At 42.1% G+C, this 21525-nt stretch overlaps 1 protein-coding gene across 2 annotated transcripts in view; it reads right to left on the bottom strand.

Annotated features, from left to right (window-relative positions):
* Nucleotides 1–872: 872 nt before the first annotated feature.
* The window catches only part of Nalf1 (NALCN channel auxiliary factor 1), a 528588-nt gene continuing 507935 nt past the window's right edge, over nucleotides 873–21525 (bottom strand). Inside the window, exons 3-4 of one of the 2 annotated variants that reach the window (XM_042262521.2) lie at nucleotides 3649–3694; nucleotides 1998–2110 (exon numbers count right to left, since the gene is read on the bottom strand). In XM_042262521.2, the coding sequence (XP_042118455.1) occupies nucleotides 3672–3694 (23 nt within the window). In that variant the 3' untranslated portion in view covers nucleotides 1998–2110; nucleotides 3649–3671. Of the gene's footprint in view, nucleotides 2111–3648; nucleotides 3695–21525 lie in introns of both variants that reach the window. The other variant, XM_042262520.2, reaches the window with a different exon arrangement.

The raw sequence follows: 21525 nt of genomic DNA, 5'->3' as shown, positions 1-21525 counted from the left end.
CTAAACAATTCTAGCAATTTTATTAAGCAATACCTTTATTATTTTTTAATATTCTTAACAGACTGGAACAAAACATTTTATTCAAAACAAAATATGCATACTGTACGCATGTCGCAGGGTTAAGCATGATGCAGAGGATAGAATCTTTCTGAATGAAAACAAATGCCCTGGGGGTGTTTAATAGCTCTAAAGTTAACAACTAAATTTTGTTCACTAAGAGGACCTTGTCTATGGTTTCCTTCATCTCTCAGCCACACAGCAAACTTACCCGAAGTGCACTTCCCAAGTGTAGTTAGAGAATAGGAAGGAATGTGAAGTGTCTTTTTAAAATTATTTGTTTTGTTTGTTTTTGTAAAAACAGCCCTTATTGACTTTCCTTCCACTGGCCCCTACTGTAAACCCAAAAAAGCCTTTCTAGAAAGCAAATTCATATACACTCAGCAGGTGAAATGTTCCCACAAAGGAAAGAAAAATGCAAACAGTGATTGGACTAATTTTTCTCAGCCGCCTAGAGCTTGCTGGAGCGAGGACGCTTCGCACTGTAGTAAAAATGGCTGATCTGTGGATTGTTTTAAAAAGGAGAGTTCCTCTGTGATAATGCAGAGCTGTATATGTTTTATACCTGGAAGAAACTGGAACCCTAGGCTGGGGCAATACTGGGATAAAATGGTACATATTCTGGATACTATAATCCCTTCTACCGCGATAAGGGAGGAACAGAAGTCTGGATCTGTATTCTTGGTCTCTGCTCCCATCCCTCCTTGGAGGCAAGCTCCCAGTGTTCAAAAGGGGCTGCTCGCTGGCCCTGGGCCGTGGGCCGCTCCTGTCTGCCTGGCCAGGAAGAAAGAACTGGGGATGGGCACTGGAGCGACTCGGTTCACGGGAGCGTGTTTCACTCTTTCATTGTGTGTTGTTTTTTTTCCCCCCACATAAAACCTGTGCGCTGCCTGACCCTCAGAGCGCGCTGTGGGACCATCCAGAGGAACCGCTAGGCCCCGGCTCCCCCTGCTTGGGCTTGTGCAGGACACACACACCCACCATGCGAGACACAGACAGAAGCAAGCGGATGTTGTCTGCTTGGGGACAGAAGGCGAGGGCCAGCAGGGCCTGCAGGGCGTGGCGTCCATGGGTTGGAAGGAGGCTTAGGGAATTTTTTTATTTTTTCTTTTCTTTTTTTTTTTCCTTTTTTTGTTTTTTTTCTTTTTTTGTTGTTGTTTTTTGTTTTATGTTTTTTTGTTTTTTTTGTTTTTTTGCTACACCGTGAGGTTATAGCGGTCATTCCTCTATTAGAAACTGACTGGACGTAGACAGAAGTATCTGATGGATACACAATGACTAGAAATAGATAGATAGACAGTGGAGAGACTTAAGTTCACCCACAAAGAAATCCTGCATTTCAAGTGCAGAAAAATGAAATGAAATAAACTAAACAGAAAATAAACCCAAACCGAACCGAAAGCAAACAAACAAACCAAAAAAAATCAAAAAACCAAAAAACCAACACCACCACCACCAACAAAAACCCTCCAAATGTTAAAACACAGTGTATAAAATGGTGTGAGAAAGTGAGTCACGTGCAGCCTCTTAGTCGGTAAAAAGCTGCAGCTGTGTCCTTGGGAATCGGGCCCATCTTGTTGAATGTTACCCACAGGTCTTGTGGGAAGTCGGAGGGTAAAGCACCCGGGTGGGTTTCAGTTCCCCGGGCAGCAGCAGGTGCGCATCCCGGGTGGGTCGCCAATGCTCTGCGCGCAGGAGCGTGTGCACTTGCCCAGCCCTGCTCGGTGCATGCGCACACGCGCGCGCCCCCGGGCTGCCTGCGCTCAGTCCTCCCGGGTGGAGTTGTCCTCGAGCGTGGGGAGGCCGCCCAGGCCCAGCCCCGAGGAGTTCTGCGCCGCGGAGGCCGTGAGCACTGTGTGAAGGAGGATGAGGACGAGTACACACAGCTTCAGCCGGGCGGGGCACAGTCTCGTGGCCGAGGACACTGTGAGCGACGTCCTGGGACAGGAGTCTCTTCTGTCCACGGTCCCTTTGGGTGGGGGTGCGGATTGCTCCTCGCTCCTGATGTCACAGCATTCGGGTTCATCATTGGTTAGGAAGGTTTCGTAGAGCCCTGGGGGGGGGGGGGGGAGAAGAGCAGGGAGGTTAGAGCCCAAGGATGCGGAGGAAGGGGCGCGAGGGTTGGGGGTGGAGGATGCAGGGGACAGCCTCATGCCAGCTGTCCTTCAGCCTTCAGGATTGTGCTGCCTACAGGCCCTGCTCCCAAAGTGTGCTTTGGAGTCCCACATGGGGACAGGGCGTGCTGGGCGTTGAAAGTATACAGAACATTCCTAGACTGACAATCAGAGCTTCTGGTTCCAGATGGACATGCAGACGGAGTTTACTCGGCCACCATTCAACCCTTAACAGGAATGTGGCCACTAACCTAATCCATACACCAACACCAAGGAGTCCCGCCTAGAGAGAGGGCAAATGGATCAGATGTCAAGCACCGGAAGTCCTGTTTGCCCACAGTTCCCTGGGTGACCCTCATTCTGTCTGTGATGCTGAGAGAACAGGAAGGGTCTCCGCATCTCACGGGAAGCGGGTCCCCATTTGATACACCCTCTGTGACCCCAGGAATTGATGCTTTGATACGTTGGTGTGGACCCTCCGCACTCTGAAGCTTCCGGCTCTTTCACTAGTAATTCCCATGCACCCTGCAACTTCCAACCAACTTCTCTGATCTGTCTCTGTCTCTCTGTCTCTGTCTCTCTCTCACCTCTTTCTCTCTCTCTGCTCTCCTTTTTCTTCTAGGTGAATCCTGTTCTTTCCTCCAAAAACACATTGTTTGTATTTTAAAATTGATGAGTGTGTACTTTGAAACTGTCAAAGTGATGATTAAAACAAATTATTATTATTTTTGTCCTGTTTTGATTCTTGCCATAGTTTGTATAATACTGTAAGTAGCTGTATAAGCTGCCTGGCAGCTAATGTTGCTGTTTTCATTTTTATCTAGTGATTTTTCTCATGGGGTCTTAGAATGAACATTCATCACATCATTCCTGTGTTTGAAAATCTTAAAGAGAGGTGTTTCAAGAATTAAGTGACATTTTTTCTTCCATGGAAAGTGCTTGGCTCAGTGACTAACAAATATATTGATAATTTTGGCTAATGTTAACAATAGTGATTTGCCACGGCATTTCATCGCTTGCACCCACCTCATGAAATCCAAGCATCTTTCCCACCCCTCCCACAGCTCAGTGCCCTACGGTCTCGGGAGCACTTGGTGTGAGCCAGGCTGCCCTTCCTCCCACTGATTCCCAGTGTGTCCCTCATCGCACTTATCCCTCAGGAGTGGATGAGAGGATCTTCCTTGTGTGAGGTCACACTGCCAGTGGTTTACTCTTCATTCTCTTCAACACAGCATTTCAATCAACCCCCCCTTTCAATCACAGCTGCCCATTTTTGTGTCAATTCCCACACCCAACTCTCAACTTGAAAGCAGGAACTGAACAGTTTCACCATTACATTTGCAGTACAGATCAGAATGCCTAGACAAATAAATGGTGAATGAGCTCGTATTGTATGAGAAACCAAGCACATCTATTCAATTAACCACAAAGAAGCTTTCAATAGAATATGCTTCAGTATGTTTATAGTGATGCTTACAATAGTCATTTCTTCTTAGGCATTCAAAGGTAAACTTCACCTTCGCCTAGGAAGAATACGGAAAAAAGACTGAATTAATGAGATCTGCAGCTCCGACATGTCTATCGTATATTTTCTTTCATACATCTCAGCAATAGACCAGTCATTTATCGAAGTATACATTTACAGTACCATAATCAACAATGAAAAATGGTTATAGAGAGCAACACAAACAAGACCCCAAAGATTGTTTGATGAGCACTTTAAAATGTTAAGAACTGAAGTATTTTTTTTTCACAAGGTCACAAAAAAAAGACGGCCTCCCAACATTACTCAGAAGGTGGGTTCTGATTTAAACTAAGACCATTATAGACAGAATAATACAATTAGTGTGGGCCAATAGGCCCTTGTTTGGGACTGCCACAGCTCCTACCTTTCTCTTTTTTCCTTTTATATCTTAAGAATATCACTGGGAGCCACGTACACGTTAAAGTTCAAATCATTTCACCAGACACTTTAGAAAGGGAGAAGAAAATTCCCAAAGCATAAATTCCAAGTACTTCCTTCTCAGGGATAACATTGGGACCTCTTTCAGACCCAGCTCAGAAAGGAACAGTGGACTTTGCTCCTACAGCTCTCTGCTTTCCCGAGACCTATTATTTCTCTATGACCCATGCCCCCGGATCAGCTCCAGACACACAGCTTCATCTACAGCAGATGTGCCACCAGCCCATCCTGGCAAAGAAGCCACTGGATCTCCACTGATTGTCCTGGAGGTTCCTATGCCTGTGACTAAACAACCACTTGGGAAAAAAAAGCAACATTCTCTTGCTGTTCATTTTAGAAGAAAATATATGTGTTCACAATACATTTAATTAATAAATGTAATGGTAGTAATAAAAGAATAGTAATTGTGTGTTTTTATGGGGTACCAAGCAGTATTTCAATATATGTATGGGTTGTACCAGGCTTAGATTAGGTCATTTATTATTTCTTTATGTGAAAATATTTAAAACCCTTTCTTGTAGCTTGTTGTTAATTGGTAGCCACCCCGCTGTACAACATCGTACTAGAACCTATTCCTGCTTGCAGTTTGGCACCCACTGATCATTTACCTTCTACCTGCATTCTATTCACAACTTCTACAAGACCGACTATTTCAGAGTCCCGCAGGGCGACAATGCTTATTTCATTGAACATGATCGTGTCTGTTTCTATTCACATTGCTGAAATGGCAGGATTTCCTCCATTTCTTATGGTGGAATGGTATTCATGTGTACATATATTCACACACATGTTCAAATGTCTACCACGCATTCTCTCTCAGCTCCTCAGCTGGACATTTGTACTGCTGTTTCTTGGCCACTGTGAACAGTGATTCAGTGGACGTACGAGTGTGATGACACTTTGGCTAACAGAAAAGCTTTACGATTTCCAAATACTTACTCTTAGGAACTGGGGGTTGTGCTGGATGGTAGGATGCATGCTCGGCATGTCTGGGGCTTTGAGTTTGAGCCCCAAAGAACATAATCCTTACTATGTGGTCATTTTAGTTTATTATCTCAGCACAAGAAGGCCAGATACATAGATAAAATCTTTAAACATGTGAGGTTATCCTCCATTATTTCTGACACCTACCATTTGAGATATTTGCATCTAGGGAGAAAGTTCAATTTTTAAATAATTTTAAAGACTTTAAAATGCTTGTTGAAAATTCTAATTATAAAAGCTTGGAAAATAATACTATAAAGAAAAACAATGTGAAATCAACCAAATCTGACTCCACCAGCACCACCATCATATCATCATCACATCATTATCACCATTATGATCATCATCATCATCATCATCACATCATCATAATCATCACATCATCATCACATCATTGTCATCACATCATCATCATTACATCCTCCTCCTCTTCCTCATCACATCATCATACCACATCCTCATCAACCTCATCACATTACCATCCTCATATTATCATCATCACATCATCGTCATCACATCAGCAGCAGCATCATCAGAGAAAAAAGACAATACTGAACAATTTACATATTTTTATCAAGGTACACACATATATGGAATAAATTTAACTTGTAGATTTCATATATAAAACATTTAAATGAGATTATGCTTTTCATTTTTCTTCTGCATTTGATTTGCTAGTGTCTGTTTTATATGTTGCATGTTTATTACCAGTAGGAGTCCACACAATGTGTCTGATAATGCGTAGCTTTAGGAGCATCAAGTTTCAAGGCTATGTGCCATAATGGTAGTGGATGTCTGCAGGGAAACAGCTTTTGCTTGATGGGGCTGTTGCACAGCTGGGCTCATAGCATGTGGGACCTTCACAATGTGAAGCCAGTCTGCAGCTCAGCACAGGTGCTGTGGGGCTGGTGGAGTCCCACCCCATCTGAGGAGCAGTTGGCAACTGAGAGCTGCTGGGCAATGCAGCCAGTGAGAGGCTGCCCATTCTCCAGGGGATCTCCAGTAGATGGTACCATACCCAGCTGCCTACAGGCAGCATCGACTGAACTCATGGGCTTACAAAACAGTACCCGAAGGTGTCAGGGAGTGAGTGGTTCAGGGATAAACAAGAGGGGAGGTAGCTGGGGTGGATTTAATCAAATTATATCAAATCAAAATACATTATAGTCAAGCAGGAAATTCGCAAACAAGAAAAATTTTTAAAAAGAAAAGCAAAAAGGCAGAATTTCTAAACTTCATGAATATAATTTCTTACAGGTAGTTCTATTTCTATTATATTTTCTGATTATTGGTGTGTCGAGGTGGTGTTCTGTAGTTTGGATTGTTCATATTTTAAAATGGCTCATGTTGCAGAAACTTTTATATTTATAGATTTCAAACTCTTAATTTTTCCACATTGCCTCCTTATTGTTAATGTGTTACTTGTGTTTTTCTGTATTGTTCTTGCTGAGACTTGAAGTATTTCCTTAATTTTCATTGTATTATTAAAGATGCATTCTCAACCTTGTCATGTATTATTCCTTTTGCTAACACATTAATTTCTGTATTTTTGTTGCATTAATTTGTTTGATATATTTAAAAAATACATTTATCATTCATTTAAACTTTTATTTGTATTAAGTGCAATGGTTTTTCTTGAAGACGTCTGGTATTCACATGTTTTGCGTATGTCTTGTTACTTAATTGCTTTTTCAAGTGTTAGCATTCTACAGTCATGAGTAGTATCTGTTTTAGTAAATTTTTTGTCTGGTCGGAATATTATCATCTGAGGAATGTGTAACTTATAGATGCTCTTAATTAGTTTTCTCTATTTTATACATGCACATGCATTTATAAATACTATAACATGTTGATTCCTATATATTTTTCTGTTTTGTCAACAGGTACAAATATTCATCAACATTCATGTTTCCCGGGACATTTACTACTAACCAAAACGATTGATACTCTAACGGTACAATTGTGTTACCTTTGTTGAGGTTTTTGTCTTATGATTCCTGCTGTGGCTTTGAGTGCACATTGTTTACTATAAATATTTCTTCTATAACACTTAGCATATGTGCTTTTGTGTTTTATTTTAATTTTTTACACTCTCTCTGTATTGTGTCCATACCTCAGAGTTTCACACTGACTGAAGAACTTTGATCCGTCATTACTGTGTGAACATATTTAAGGACATTTTTTTTTCAGAATTTTATAAATTCATGCTGTTATTTTATTAGACCCTTGTCTTTAATTGATGAATTAAAGGGAAAAATAATTAATGAGGGTTCCTCTTATTATGAGACTTTCTATGACCATACAGCCCAGACTGACCTGGATGCCAAGATTCCCTTGCCTCAGCCTGCCTGGTGGGATGACAGCTGAGGGCAACCCCACCACAGTGATATTTTACATCCTTTGACTAGTACTTCCGTGTTTCAAATCTATTTATTCCCAATTATTGACATTTTGCGGGCACTCTTTGAGCGATTTTAATGAAATTCACACTTCACTTGTATGCCGTAACTTCTCTTTCATTCTTGACTTGGAGATGACTTGGCTGAACTAAAGATCAGCAGCGGCGATGTAGACACACAAGACACAGTCAGACCCCATCCAGGAGGTCTGCAAGCAGCCAGCTCCGGGCTTCTCTGTCGTTTTCACTCTGAATCCCCCGGACTACAGCTTCTGCCCTTTTCTTTCACACACTGTTTTCAAAAGTCTCAGTTTTAATAACGAACCACTTTTCAGAGTTTGTCACTTCTATGAATGCAGCACATCTTTAAGTTTTTACTTTAGATTCAGTAGAATTTAGAGACTGGCGGAAGGTAAAATATTGGCTCCAGCTCACTGGTTGGAGCCAGGAGTCACACTAATGTTTAAATGCGATGACTTACTCTTTACCGAGACAATTTTTTTTTTTTTTGCAATTATGAAAACTCTAACTTCGTGTTTCAGAAGATGGTTTTGAAAATGGGCATTTGGACTTTAATACCTGATTAATTTCATGTTTACTACAATAGTTATCTACATGAATGTCACCAGTTTCTCTTAAACTGTCCAAATATTCAAATTGCATATTTTTTCTTACAAAAAGTAAAAAATAAAATCTATAGAGAATTTGCTGGTTTTCAGGGGTTATTTTATAAATGAGAAAGTAAACAATATAACATGAGTTTCATTTTAAACTGTATTGGCCATTTGAAGAAATATCAGATTTTGTATATTTAAATGTTTATCATTTTTAATCATGTCTTTATAAGCAAGGTCAGATTGTAGGAAAGAAGTTGTGCAATTGAAAGTGGGCAGTTTCAGGGGAGGGAGACAAGGGCGGGTGCATCAGCTCTAGAATGCTGAGAAAGGGCAGTGTCATCACACACAGCTAAGTCAGCAGGGTTAGTCTTCCTCTAGGTGGCAGTATGGGGAATGTTTGCTGCCATTCCCTTCTGCCTTAGTCCTCTAGGCACATAGCAAGGTGAAATTGTCTACAAAGGAGACGTAGATAGTTCTTTAATGAGGGAAGGGACCAAGGCAAGCTTTGGTGGCTGAATCCCTTGAATCAGAAAATACCTAGGCATAGCCTGATAATACAAGGGAATGCAAGCACAGTCAGCCTTTTGCGCTCACAGCCTCCACACCCATGGACTCCACTGGCCACAGATGGAGATATTTGAAAACTACTTCCTCTGTATTGAAAGTGTTCAATATTTTCCCAATATCACTCCTCCACACAACACAGCATGGCAGCTCTTTATGTATAACCTTTACATCACATTAGGCATGATAACTTCTCTGGAGATGATTTCAGTTACAGGGCAGGATAAGCATAGGATGCGTGGGAAGGTATCACCCTCAAGTTCCACACAGGACTTGAACAATCAGAGATTTTGGTGGCAGTCCTGGACCTTATCCCTGTGTGGAGTGAGACTGAACTTCTATCAGGAGGAAATCTGACACACACTCTTAAGAAAGCACCACACGGACTGGATTATGCCAAGGCCATGGAGAGCCGAGTGCTCACTGCACATTAGACTATAGATTGCTTCTAAACTGTAAATGGTATGCAATGAAATTAAAATCAAAGATTCACATTATAAAGCCAGAAAAATTTACACAGAGATTTTCCTCATTCATTAAGACCATAGCTAAGTTCAAGAATAAACTGGGCATTTGAAACGTCATCTTGAAGCTAAGCAGAGAATTTTCTCAACCAGTGTTCTCAGATTTTCCAGTATTTCACCAGAACAAAGACAGTATGCAGCCAGAGAGCCACAGTCTAAACAGAAACCAACGTGTGCTGTAAAATATCACATTTCACATTGTTATTTTCCTCAGAGTCGTCACACTGATGCCTTTTAATTATGAAAAATGCATCTGAGAAAAACAGAAAAAAATTATTGGACTGAGAGAATGTACACTCACCAAATATATCATTTATTTCTTCACCCCACCCATAATGACTCCTTGGTGGGCTGCCCTAGGACTGCTTGATAATATGGGATTGTCATGTATGGGAATACCACAAAGGTTCCTGAAGAAGTGAGCGGTTATACTAAACCTTGGAGTCACATGGGTCACCTGGAATGGCTCCTGTTTTTCCCTGCTCTGTTCTACCCCTTGACCAGAGGCCCCTACCAGAGACAGTGAGAGTCACCAAGGAATGTGGGAAAATGGCATTTCTTCCCCCTTCCGTGGTTATGACGGAAGGTTCTTGCAGAATGCTTTCCTTTCAGGCTGCCTTGCTCTCACACATTCCAGGAGGACTGGAAGACCTTGAATCTGTCTGAGGATGTTCCCGTGTCTTCATGCTGAGAGCTCTGGACCCTGAGGTGGGTATTCCCATCGTGTATTACTCAAAAGCAGCCCAAGGGAAGGGAACAGTTACTCCTTGCGAGAACGCTGCCTGTTGCTTTCTGTTTCTATTTATTTTCTTTCATTTTCTCTGGGAAACGGCACATATCACATACTGTAAATCAGTTTGGCCCGCAGTGCCTTTTAAACTGGAATTTCCCCATAACGAGTACACTGTGAAGGAAATATTCTTGAAAACAGGAAACTGTACAAATAATTCTGCAGCTGCTGTGTCTCAAACGGTGAGCTGTGATGGGAGAGACAGTTTTGCTAACGCTTTGATCCATCCCTGTAGTTACTGCACAGGCAACATTTCCTGCCTTGGGTTTGGAAAGAAAACCAGACTCTCCATGTAATCGCAGAACACACCCAAACCTCCTCCAGGTCTGTACGTGCTCAGCCACACACTGACACACGGTCACAGTTCCATGGCATTCAAATACCTTGTAAATGGGCTTGGGTTTCAGGTATTTGCTTTATTGAGTAAGAGAAATTATTTTCATAATTTATTTCAGTTTTTGAAATGCTAAATGTTTAAACAAACAGTTGAGATTTTAAGAAACAAATGCTAAAACTTAAGTTGGTTAGACTGAAACTTGGAAAAAAAAAATCCCACTAGTTGTCTATTAAAATAAAATACATTATAGTAGTCTATAGGCCAGGCCAAAAAAAATAAAGTCAAAAAAGTCAGTGTCAATATGTCAGTACTATTTGGAACTAATGTAGCACAATGACAGGACACTAACCTAGCATGTGGAAAGTCCTGGGTTTGATCCCAGTGCCACCAAAACCAAAGAAGAAAATAAAGTAAATGTATAATTTTTTTTTTGTTTTTGTTTTTGTTTTTTTTCCGAGACAGGGTTTCTCTGTGTAGCTTTACGCCTTACCTGGAGCTCACTTGATAGCCCAGGCTGGCCTTGAACTCACAGAGATCCGCCTGGCTCTGCCTCCCCAGTGCTGGGATTAAAGGCGTGTGCCACCAACGCCCGGTGTAAATAAATAATTTAACCAAGCAACAACAACAAAACCAAATAACAACAATCACAAAAAAAAAAACTCTAGAATAATTAGCTACCTTTTTCAAATTTAAATTGAATTGACATTCAGTAGTGGCTTCCCCACTTATTTATTTATTTGCTTATTTATCTTGATGTATATGAGTGTTTTGCTTGCTTGTACATCTATGAGATTCTGTGTGTTCCTGGTGCCATCCTAAGCCAGGGCATTGGATCTCCCTTGAAATGGAGTTCTAGACATGGTTGTGAGCCACCATGTGGGTGCTGGGAGTTGAACTCGGGTACTCTGGAGGAGCAGCCAGTGCTCTTAACCGATGAGCCCTCTCTCATCAGTCTGACATCCAGTACTTTTAACACTTAGAGTGGTGCTTTCAAGTGAAACATGTCAGAAAGTAATTTCCAGAGAGGAATAAAAGAAACGTTGGAAGTGTTGCCTATTTGTAAGGAGCGGGGAGCGTGCGCTGGGATGGAGGGCTGGTTTCTCGGAAAAGGATCTCACTCATGTATCCTTCCCTGGAAAGTTGCTCTCTCAGAGTCGCACATTTTCCACTGAGGAACTGGAGATATTAATTTTAGATTCATGCAGGCCGGTAGCCACATGGAACATCTCAGCAGGACTATTAATTCTCGTTCCCTTAGCTACAGTGAAGGAAGAGCGCTGGCGACAGCGAGGCGCTGCGTACACAGGCATCTTGCCTCCGCGCCCTGTCTTGTGCCCAGTTCCTTCCGTTATGGCCTTGCCTCCGAGAACTACAGAAGACGCGAGCCTCTACAGAGCTTCAGCACGGAGGAGCTGGAAAACGTTCACTAACTGGCCAAGGGCTGAAACTAAAGTGGTCGTTCAGTATCAGGAAATTATTATTTTTAAATAGTCAGGAAATGGTTATTTTTAAAAATTAGTATTCACTATCCCATTACAACTCTTAATTGAGAACCAGATTGTCTGTCCTTTAAAACAACACATCAAACCATTCCTGAAACAGTTTCAATAATTGTCTTTCAGAATTGTCCCCACCCAAAAAAGCACCCCCAAACAAACAAACAAAAACGAACAAGGAAACAAACAAACAAACAAACAAACAAAAAGCCAGAAAATTCTGGAAGTTTTATGAAACTGGCAAATGTGCCCAGGTGATGATGGAGAGAGACAGAGAGAGGGGTCAGGGGACAGAGCAGTGTAGAAATGCTTGCTCCTCGAATTAAGAATCAGACACTAAGGCCAGGCATGGTGGCGCGGGTCTGTAACTCCAGCACCAAAAGGCTGAGGCAGGAGTATTCCCAACAGTTTAAGAATGGTCTGGATTACATAGTGAGTCCCTGTTTAAAGAAAAGAAAGATGTGTGTGTGTGTGTGTGTGTGTGTGTGTGTGTGTGTGTGTGTGTGTGTGTGTGTGTGTAAAGAATCAGGCATCAAGAAGTGATGTGAAAAATAAAAAGAAAACATGTAAAACACTCATATTTAAGGACCTGAAAAAGATGTGATAGCGTGGGAATGCTGCTTTATGACTGAGAAACGCTGGTTATAAGCTCAAGCCCGCATGGGAGGAAGCTGCTTTTGAGGGAGAAGGAATCGTAGACTTTCTGAGTTCCTGCAAACAACATTCGAGGAGTTGAAGATTTTCATGCTTTGGTCCTTCTCCAATTCAAAGGATTTGTGTTAAGGAGAGAAGGGTCTAGGTATAAGTATTCACCCATATTCACACAGTGTAAGAAATGGAAGTGAGAACTCTACAGTGAGTGAAGAGACGTGTGCTGTGCCTAGGCCTGCCGCGTCTTTACACACACATTAAATGATTCAGATGTGACCTCCAGTGGCACGTTAACTACACATGCTGTAAAATACTGTCTTCCTTTTGGCAGTTGTCCTGGGTGGTTCTATTTCAACTTGACACAAGCTAGAGTCACCCGAGAGGGCGGAAACTCAATTGAGAAAATGCCTTCAAAGCCTGCAGGGCATTTTCTTAATGAGTGATTGATAGGGGAAGGGCCCAGCCCATGTTGGGTGGTGCCATCCCTGGGCTGGTGGTCCTGGGTTCTATAAGAAAGCAGGCTGAGCAAGCCAGAGGGAGTAAGCCAGTGAGCAGCACCCCTCCATGGCCTCTGTATCAGCTCCTGCCTCCAGGTTCCTGCCCTGTTTTAGTTCTTGTCCAGACAGCCTTCAATCATGGACTAAGTTGTGGAAGTGTGAGCCAAATAAACCCTTTCCTCTCCAAATTTCTTTTGGTCATGGTGTTTCATTACACCAGTAGAAACCCTAACGAGAACTTTGGGCTAGAAAAGCCACGGAGTGTTGAGAGTTCACTGGGCTGTTCTGTGGGAACTTGGAAGGTAGGACTGTGGAGAGCAGTGTGGATGATGGAGGCCTGGCTTGTGAAGTCAGAATGAAGCACTGACTCTACCAGGCCATTTGTGTGAAGCATCTCTGGTGTCAGACCAGGTGGATCTGAAGAATCAGCTGTGATTAACAGGAGACTAGAACCACTAAAGAAAACCTTTGTTTTGCTGGGACAATGAATGTTGATAAGCCAGGGCTGAAGAATCAGCTGTGGTAAGAAGAGACCAGCATCACTGAGGTAAAGTCTTCTAGGAAGTGTTTCCTCAGGGTCAGCACACAGAAACTGTATTTCACAAGCAGCCAAGCTGCCCCACACTGGCAGCTGACCTTGACAGTGTTAAGAGCCACTCAGAAGGTGCTGGTTTTGAGGGCATGGAGGGGTCATGGAGAGAAGAAGAGGCTTGTTACTGTGTAGCAGGACTAGAGTCCCTGAAGAGAGCCCAGGAGAGACTACTGATGAAATTGTAGCCCAGCTGCATTTTTGGAGATGCCCAGTACCATGAGATGACCACCAAGAATAGCAGCAGCAGTGGAGTTGAACCATGTGGCATCTAGAAGACAAGCTGTGTGTGCTGCAGAGGGCGGAGCTGGAGAAGTGACCGAAGCCCTTTGGAGGAACCCAGAAGATTCTGAGTGGATCCCAGACATTGAACATTGAGCTATTTATATTTTTGGAGTTTGGATTTGCTTTGTTCAGAATGAAAATGTGTCATGGTTCTCTCTCAAATAAAATACTAATTTATTTTTTTATTTTATAGGAGCCCGTAATTCAGAGGCTGAATTTATAAAGAGATTTTGGGTTCTAAAAGAAACCTTAGATTTAAAAAGAGATGGAATTTTAAAGTGTTTGAAATTGCAAAGGCAGTGGGATTTTTAAGTTTGTAAAATGTTTTATATTGTGATATTGATGTTAATGTGTGATATTGGGGGTCAACAAGAAAGAAAACGTTATGACTTAACAGTGATAAGCTTGTGTGTCAAGTTGACAAGGATCAGTTTTGTGTCAACCTGGCACAAGCTAGAGTCATCTGAAAGAAGGGAACTTCAATTGAGAAAATGGAGATGCAGCTGTAAGACATTTTCTTAATGAGTGATTGATGGGGGAGGGCCCAGGTCACTGTGGGTGGTGCCATTCTAGGGCTAGTAGTCTTGGGTTCTATAAGAAATCAGGCTGAACAAGCCATGAAGAACAAGCCAGTAAGCAGCACCCCTCCGTGGGCTCTGCATCAGCTCCTGCCTCGAGCTTCCTGCCTATTTGAGTTCCTGTCCTGAGTTCTTTCAGTCACAGACTAAGATGTGGAAGTGTAAGCCAAATAATCCCTTTCCTCCTCAACTTGTTTTAGGTCATGGTGTTTCATCAGGGCAACAGAAGCCGTATCCTGACAAGCACAGTGGTTTAATATGGTTTTGTCTGTTTTTCACTCACAAGTGAGGAGCTGAATTCTGGGGCTGGACAAAGGGTCAGTTGATAAAGTGCTTGCCTTACAAACAGGACAATTGGAGTTTTGATCCCCAGAACCTATGTAAAAAGCCATGTGTGGTCACAGACTCTGGAACCAGAGAGCTTGGGAAATGGTAATGGGAGGATGCTTGGGGATCCCTGGCCAGACTTTTAGTTTACTGCTGAAATTCAGGCCAAAGAGCAACTCTTTCTCAAACATGCAGGATGGCTAGCACCTAGGGAACAACACACTTTTGATTGTCCTCTGGCTCCACAAGTGTGCATATACATGCCAGAGGCCATGTCAGAGGAGCGGCAGGTGGTGACTGAGGTTCAGCGTGTTGAACCACCAGGAGGAAACACCCTGATGGATATATCTCTGCTAGGCAAGGCCCACGAGACCCCAGACCCCAGAATGTCTTTGGCTTCTGCTGTGCCTTTGCATGCTTGCTGCTGCCGTCTCTGATATCTGGCATGGTTGAATTGGGTGTGGGGAAATTCACCACTGCCTCTAAGGTAATGTGCTTATCTTATGGAAACTTCCCATTCTACTGGGCAGTTTTACCTGCGAATCATTATGAAGATGACTCCCTCCCTAAGATGTACCATCTAACTGATGATAATCATGTCAGCTTATACATAGCTTTGATGAACAAAAGTATATACAAGGATTGTTCCACAGCTAGACCTTTGAGTTCCACCTAAAGAACTGTTTTAGATCGCAGCTCAGATTAAGGACTAAGGAGAACAATTGAATTTTCTGGAAGCCAGACTGTCCCCAACTCTCTTGATGCTAAAAAGATACAGGCACAGGTCTCGGTGTGCATCATTTGGCTGAATCAAGCCTTGTAATAATTTCGGGTAAGATCAGATGTTTTGATAATAACTTTAAGATTTAAAAAAACCCCACAGAGAACAATCTAATGTCCATGAAGACACATAGCTAAGGTTAAGAAATACAAAGCAGCCCAACTATTAAGGCTGACTGTTGATCAAAGGCGATGATTAACTCTTTGTACCATTTCTGCCTTCAGTCCCTTGATATAAAAACTAGTGGTAGATGGGTATGCACCCTGAGGATCTAAAGTACAGCTGGCTGATTGTCTTTTATGTACATAGTTTAGGTTTGTGATTCCTTTAGGATTCCTTGTAAGGTTAACTTTGTTGACAGACAATAGAATGATTGATTCTTTCTTGGTAGCCCAGAATATACCCTGCCAGCAAGGGAGCTGTCTGTGAAAAGATGCTTTCTTTCTGCTTATGCCCTGTTGATCTGCAATAAGTTACTTAGATGCAAATGTACATGGAATATAGGGATGGCTTTATTTTTAATCATGTAAGGGAGATGAAAAACATGTTACCTGTACTTTCTAGGAATTTAGCGAAATCACTGTATGGAACAGAGATTAGAATGAAGATGGTTTTTAGAAGTACTTTGGCCTTAAAGAATCCTTGTGGAAAATAATAATTGTTTCACTGAGGGGGCCTTGCAGCCACCCCACGACCTTGGTCACAGGACACCTCAGGCACAGCTGGGGCTCTTGTATTCTTGTGCATTGCACACAATGCACAGTGAAAGGCTGGGGCCGTGGAGGCCTGTGATGCCCCCCTTCAGCAAGACATATAAATTAAGGTTGGGGACCCTGGTACGAGGAAGTACTTTATGGAACAATTGATAAGTACGCTTCTGTATGGCTGTAGGGAAGCCAGCAGAATCCAGCCCAGTTGGTTCGTCAGAAGAGGCTGATGAATAAAGGAAACAATCAAGAGAATGTGTGAGCATCTTTTTCCTAAACCCTTCAGATAAAAAAGTCCAGGACATGCCAACATTGTGGTTTTTCTCTTCGAACCCCGAGTGCTGCCTTAGAGGCTGGTCCCTGAGGCAGCCATATATACACATGTGTATGCATCTACAGAGAGAGAGAGAGAGAGAGAGAGAGAGAGAGAGAGAGAGAGAGAGAGAGAGAGAGAGAGAGAGAAGGGGGAACTGAATTCTGCAGATTGTCTTATTGGAAAACTCACTGGGCAGTGGCGGGACATGCCTTTGATCCCAGCACTTGGAGGGCAGAGGCAGTGGGATCTCTGTGAGTTTGAGGCCTGTCTGGTCTACAGAGCGAGTTCCAGGACAGCCAGAGATATACACAGACAAAAACCCTGTCTCAAAAAACAAAACGAACAAAAGAATGGGAAACTCTCCTAGATGCTCCTAGAAACCCAGGTGCATACGCTTTGATTTTTACCCAGGGAATATCATTAGGCTTCTATGTTGTGGAGTAATCTTTGTACAGTGTGAAGATGTGTCACTCAAATTTACTTAATAAGGAGCTGAATGGCCAATAAGCTAGGCAGTATTTATGGGGCAAAAGGACGCTTGGAAGAAGAAGGCAGAGATGCCTGAGGACGCAGAGCAAACAGCATGGTCATTACAAAGTAAAAGTAACCAAGCCATGTAAAAGAACACGTAGATTAAAAGATGTGTTAAAGCTGAGCTTTCATAGTTAATAAGTCTCAGTGTCATTACTGGGGAGCCATGGTCCTTATGAAAAAGTCTGACCATACTTCTGAGCTACAAAGCCTTACGGTACTCTAATACTAGTCATTTTCAGCAAATTTTTAAAGAATATGTAAAAATCCAGGAGGAAAGATACAAGGTATACTTCAAAACCAGAAAAAAAAATATATCATGATGAAGAAAGGAAAGAATGTCGACACATTTGTTTGTACAGATTGCTTCCAACTACATACAGCAAGCATTTCATTATCAAAGCAGGAAGATGGTTTATGACCTCTGGAGTCAAACCAGTAGCTAATTGAAAGGATGTCAGGTACTCTGGTTACAAAACCACGTTCCCATGGAAACGAAGGCACCAAAGAGCAAAGAGAGATTGCCAACGGAGCCTAAGACTTGTGAAGTCTGCAGCTGGCTTTCTGATGAGCCTGAAAAGGCAAGTTAATTTCTATTCTTCAGTTTTCTTGTTTGCTGAATTTAATGCCTGTGCCATGATTGTGGGGTAAAAAGTCAAAAAAGCCACTGAGCCCCTGTTCCCTCAAGGTAGACATTTCTCTTTTGCAGAGTTACCCTCAGTGAGTCCATCCCATCCAAGACACTGTGATTCCCTACAGTACAGGCAATCATTGGCAAAGCCACTTGTTGGAGCTGGGCAGCTGGCTCTGGCCTGTCAGTGCTGAAACTCTTGGTTCTCTCATTGTGGGGTCGGTCACCTGTGCTTCTGTTTGGGTTAGCTGATGAAACTCATGATTTTACATAAACGTGATTCCTTCATGGATAGAATTTCCTCTATTCTCAGGACAATTGGAATGGACAGAAGTAGAAATTATCACCTTGGTAAGGATCAGGACTGAGGATCTGAGGCCTTGGTGGGGGTGGTGGTGTCTCTATAGCTAGAGTGCTTGCTTTTTAAGCCCAGAGGAGTAGGTTGTCAGGTGGGAGATTGCGTCTTCTTTATATGACAGAAAGTGGCACCCAAGAAATCCTAACAATATGGCCACCTCAACAAGACCTGACCAACGACAACACCAACTGACAAGACAAGGAGGATGGGTAAATCTCACAAGGCCCCACACCTAGGTGACAAGCTACAGTAAATGGATGGAGGCTGATAAGTAGTCTTCTCCAGGGATGGATACCCCAGTAGGCTGTCCAATCCCAGATGGTCAGCGCTAAATGTACATATGGGTAATACTGAATTGACTCAGCAGGACACACACACACACACACACACACACACACACACACACACACACACATCTCTCTCTCTCTGTGTATGTATACATAAAGCAAAATAATGAGGGTAAAGGCACAGAAGTAGAGGTAGGGATGTAAATTTTATATATATATATATAATTTATATATACAATTTATAAATATATATATATATATATATATATATATTTATATACAACATCATACATAAAGTTCTGAAAAAAATAATGAAGATGCCTGGAAATAGTAGAGTGGATTTAGGGAAAGTGAAATAAAAATAATACATTCTACAAAACTGTTAAACTATAATTCCTTTCAAAACTATTGGAGAAGCCTATGAAATCAGTCTAAAAATGACAGAAGAAATAGTTCCAAATGGAAGACAAAGTGTTGTAGAGGTAAGAAACTGGTGGGTTCCCATGGTGCCCCACACCCATGCATAAAGAGATCTCTAATCAGACTTAGTGGATGGGTCATTCAAGGAAAAAGATATGGATACGGATATGGGAAGAGGGCAATTCTGGGTGATCTTGGAGGGATGGATATGACCTTATTTCATTGCATACATGTATCAAATTCTCACAGACTAAATTAAAACATAATAAGAATCTACTTAGCTAGATTTTCTTTCCAACTTTTCTCCCTCCAGAAAGGCATGATTACCTGGATCAGTTTAGGTTCTGAGCGACCCTCAGCATAATCCCCAGAGTGGCTGAGCTGTTTGAAAAATGTTCACTATGGTCTCACCCTGCACTGAAGGGTTCCCAGACTCAGGGCCAAATATTCTAATGATTGACAAGTGGTGGTGGGGGGGGGGTCTGGATACCACACACAGAGCACACTACAGATTTACTGTGGTGTTAAATTCCATCAAAAAATACTCATGAAATTTCAGAGATCACTCTATCATCTATCTTAAAGAGAACTGTAATGTCCATGCCTTGTGATCAGCAATATGGCTCACTCTGGTCTCAATGTCCTCGTCCTTGCCCCAGAGCTCAGATCTCCTTGATTCTAAAATCTCACTGTCACTCCATGCCCTCTAATCTGGGTGAATTTTTAAAGCCTACAATTTTTTTTTCCTCATGTAAAGGGTAGAATTTATTCTAGCGTGAGCCGTGATGAGTATCTGTTTTATTTCAAACTCGCAAGCCGTTACTCGCTGCCCTCATCAGTGGAGGCTGCTGTAACAGGCAGTGTAGACACAGACGCTGTGGACGTCCCCATCTTCTGACTTGAAGAGGAGGAGCCTGCTGTGTCTTGTCTGGGGCTGGAGTGCCAGGAGACTGTTGTCAGGGTCATCCCTCGAGGAGGCCTCGGGTCTTTGATCTTGTCGTATCACAGACCATCTTCTCCGGAAGTCGTCTTCACACTGTTTTTACACCATGCACATGTATGTGCCCACATTCCCCCCTTTCAAATGCATACCTAAGTTCTGTTGAGCAGTGCCCGCTAAGAACCACACCCTGAAGCGCTAACTTCTAACGCCTCAAGTATGACTATCTGGGAGACGGCTTTCTCTTGGGGCAGTGAAGTACCCTGCTGCTGTCTCACCTACACTGAATTCACACCTTTCCCTGTGCGCACACACACACACACACACACACACACACACACACACACTGACACACACACACACAAATATAGTTGTTTCTTTTTGTCATGTTGAAATTCTAACTCATGGACTGAGATTTAAAGTTAATTTTAAAATCTAGAATTTTATACATACATTAGTTATATGTTGCTATAATATAATTATTATATCTTATATGAGAGCTATAATACATAGAACAATGTCAGTTAGAGTCATAGCCATGTTTAGTGATACACATCAGAAGCTTTGACTGTCTTTTGATGACAGGGATATATCTCTGTGCTCGTGTGTGTGTGTGTGTGTGTGTGTGTGTGTGTGTGTGTGTGTGTGTGTGTGTGTGTTGTCTGGGAGTGGGGGGAATAAGATCAAGAGCCAGCAAGTGTTCAAGAGACAGAGGGTGGGATCTGAAAATCTCACTTTCCATCTGGCTGGCAGAGCTGGCCATCTGACCACAAGCTTTTCCAGGAACAGAGAGCTAGACAGTCTTGGTTTTTATTTAACCTAAGAAAAGGAAAAAAGAAAAAAAAAGCAAAGATAGACAGAAAGAAGAAAAAAGGTCCATGTTGCAAAATACTTGTAGCATCCATTTTTTATGTGATGTGTGGTATGAGGAGCCGGGAGATTTTGTGAATGATGTCAACCTTCAAGGAAGAGGTAGAAGCCATGGGCTTTAGTTCTGTGAGCTCATGGAAGGACTTTCCCTGCTCTAGCAAACAACAGAGACATTTCTCGTGAGCTGGTTGTTCAGGCAGCTGACTGGCAGTTCCTGTCCCACTTGTGACATGAATGCTGGACCAATAGCTGTGAAGTGTGGAATTATTCTTGCTTTTGCAATAACAGACTTGGAAAAGCAGTATCAGACTAGACAAGGATTCTTAAACTTTTTCCATTTTTGATCCCTTTTCATTCTAGACATTTTAACATTATTAACATCATTGATAATAAGTCATAAAGAAATTTGTTTTATGATTCTTTTTTAGTAAGCACTGAATTTTGCTTATTCATAAAAGCTGAAAGCCAATGGGCACACTAATGAGATGGGTGTGCTTATTTATTTTTGCATAAAGAACTGAATCTTGGGTAGATATTTCATACTGCAGGATGCAGCATCTTCGACATTTTCCAGAGCTGATCAATATTTTGATTCAGCAGTCATAATGCTGAAAATGTCACTTTGCATAAATCTTTAGTACAAAGTAACAGAACCATGTTTAAGACCATTTCAGAAACTGATGAAAATTCTGTCCTAATCTGAAGCCAAAATTCTTTTGGTAATTTTTGTGAAACTGAAGCTGATAACTCAAACAGTGATTTATACAATCAAGTGTTCTAAAACAAGACAACTCTAGTATACATAAATTAGAGATTGGTGTGTTGAGACATGATGGCAGTGGTGGCGCACGCCTTTAATCCCAGCACTTGGGAAACAGAGAGAGGCAGATCTCTGTGAGTTCAAGGCCAGCCT

This window comes from Peromyscus maniculatus, chromosome 17 (genome assembly GCF_049852395.1).
Source record: "Peromyscus maniculatus bairdii isolate BWxNUB_F1_BW_parent chromosome 17, HU_Pman_BW_mat_3.1, whole genome shotgun sequence".
In the NCBI taxonomy this organism is placed as follows: Eukaryota; Metazoa; Chordata; class Mammalia; order Rodentia; family Cricetidae; genus Peromyscus; species Peromyscus maniculatus.
This window is presented reverse-complemented; position numbering and strand designations above follow the sequence as displayed.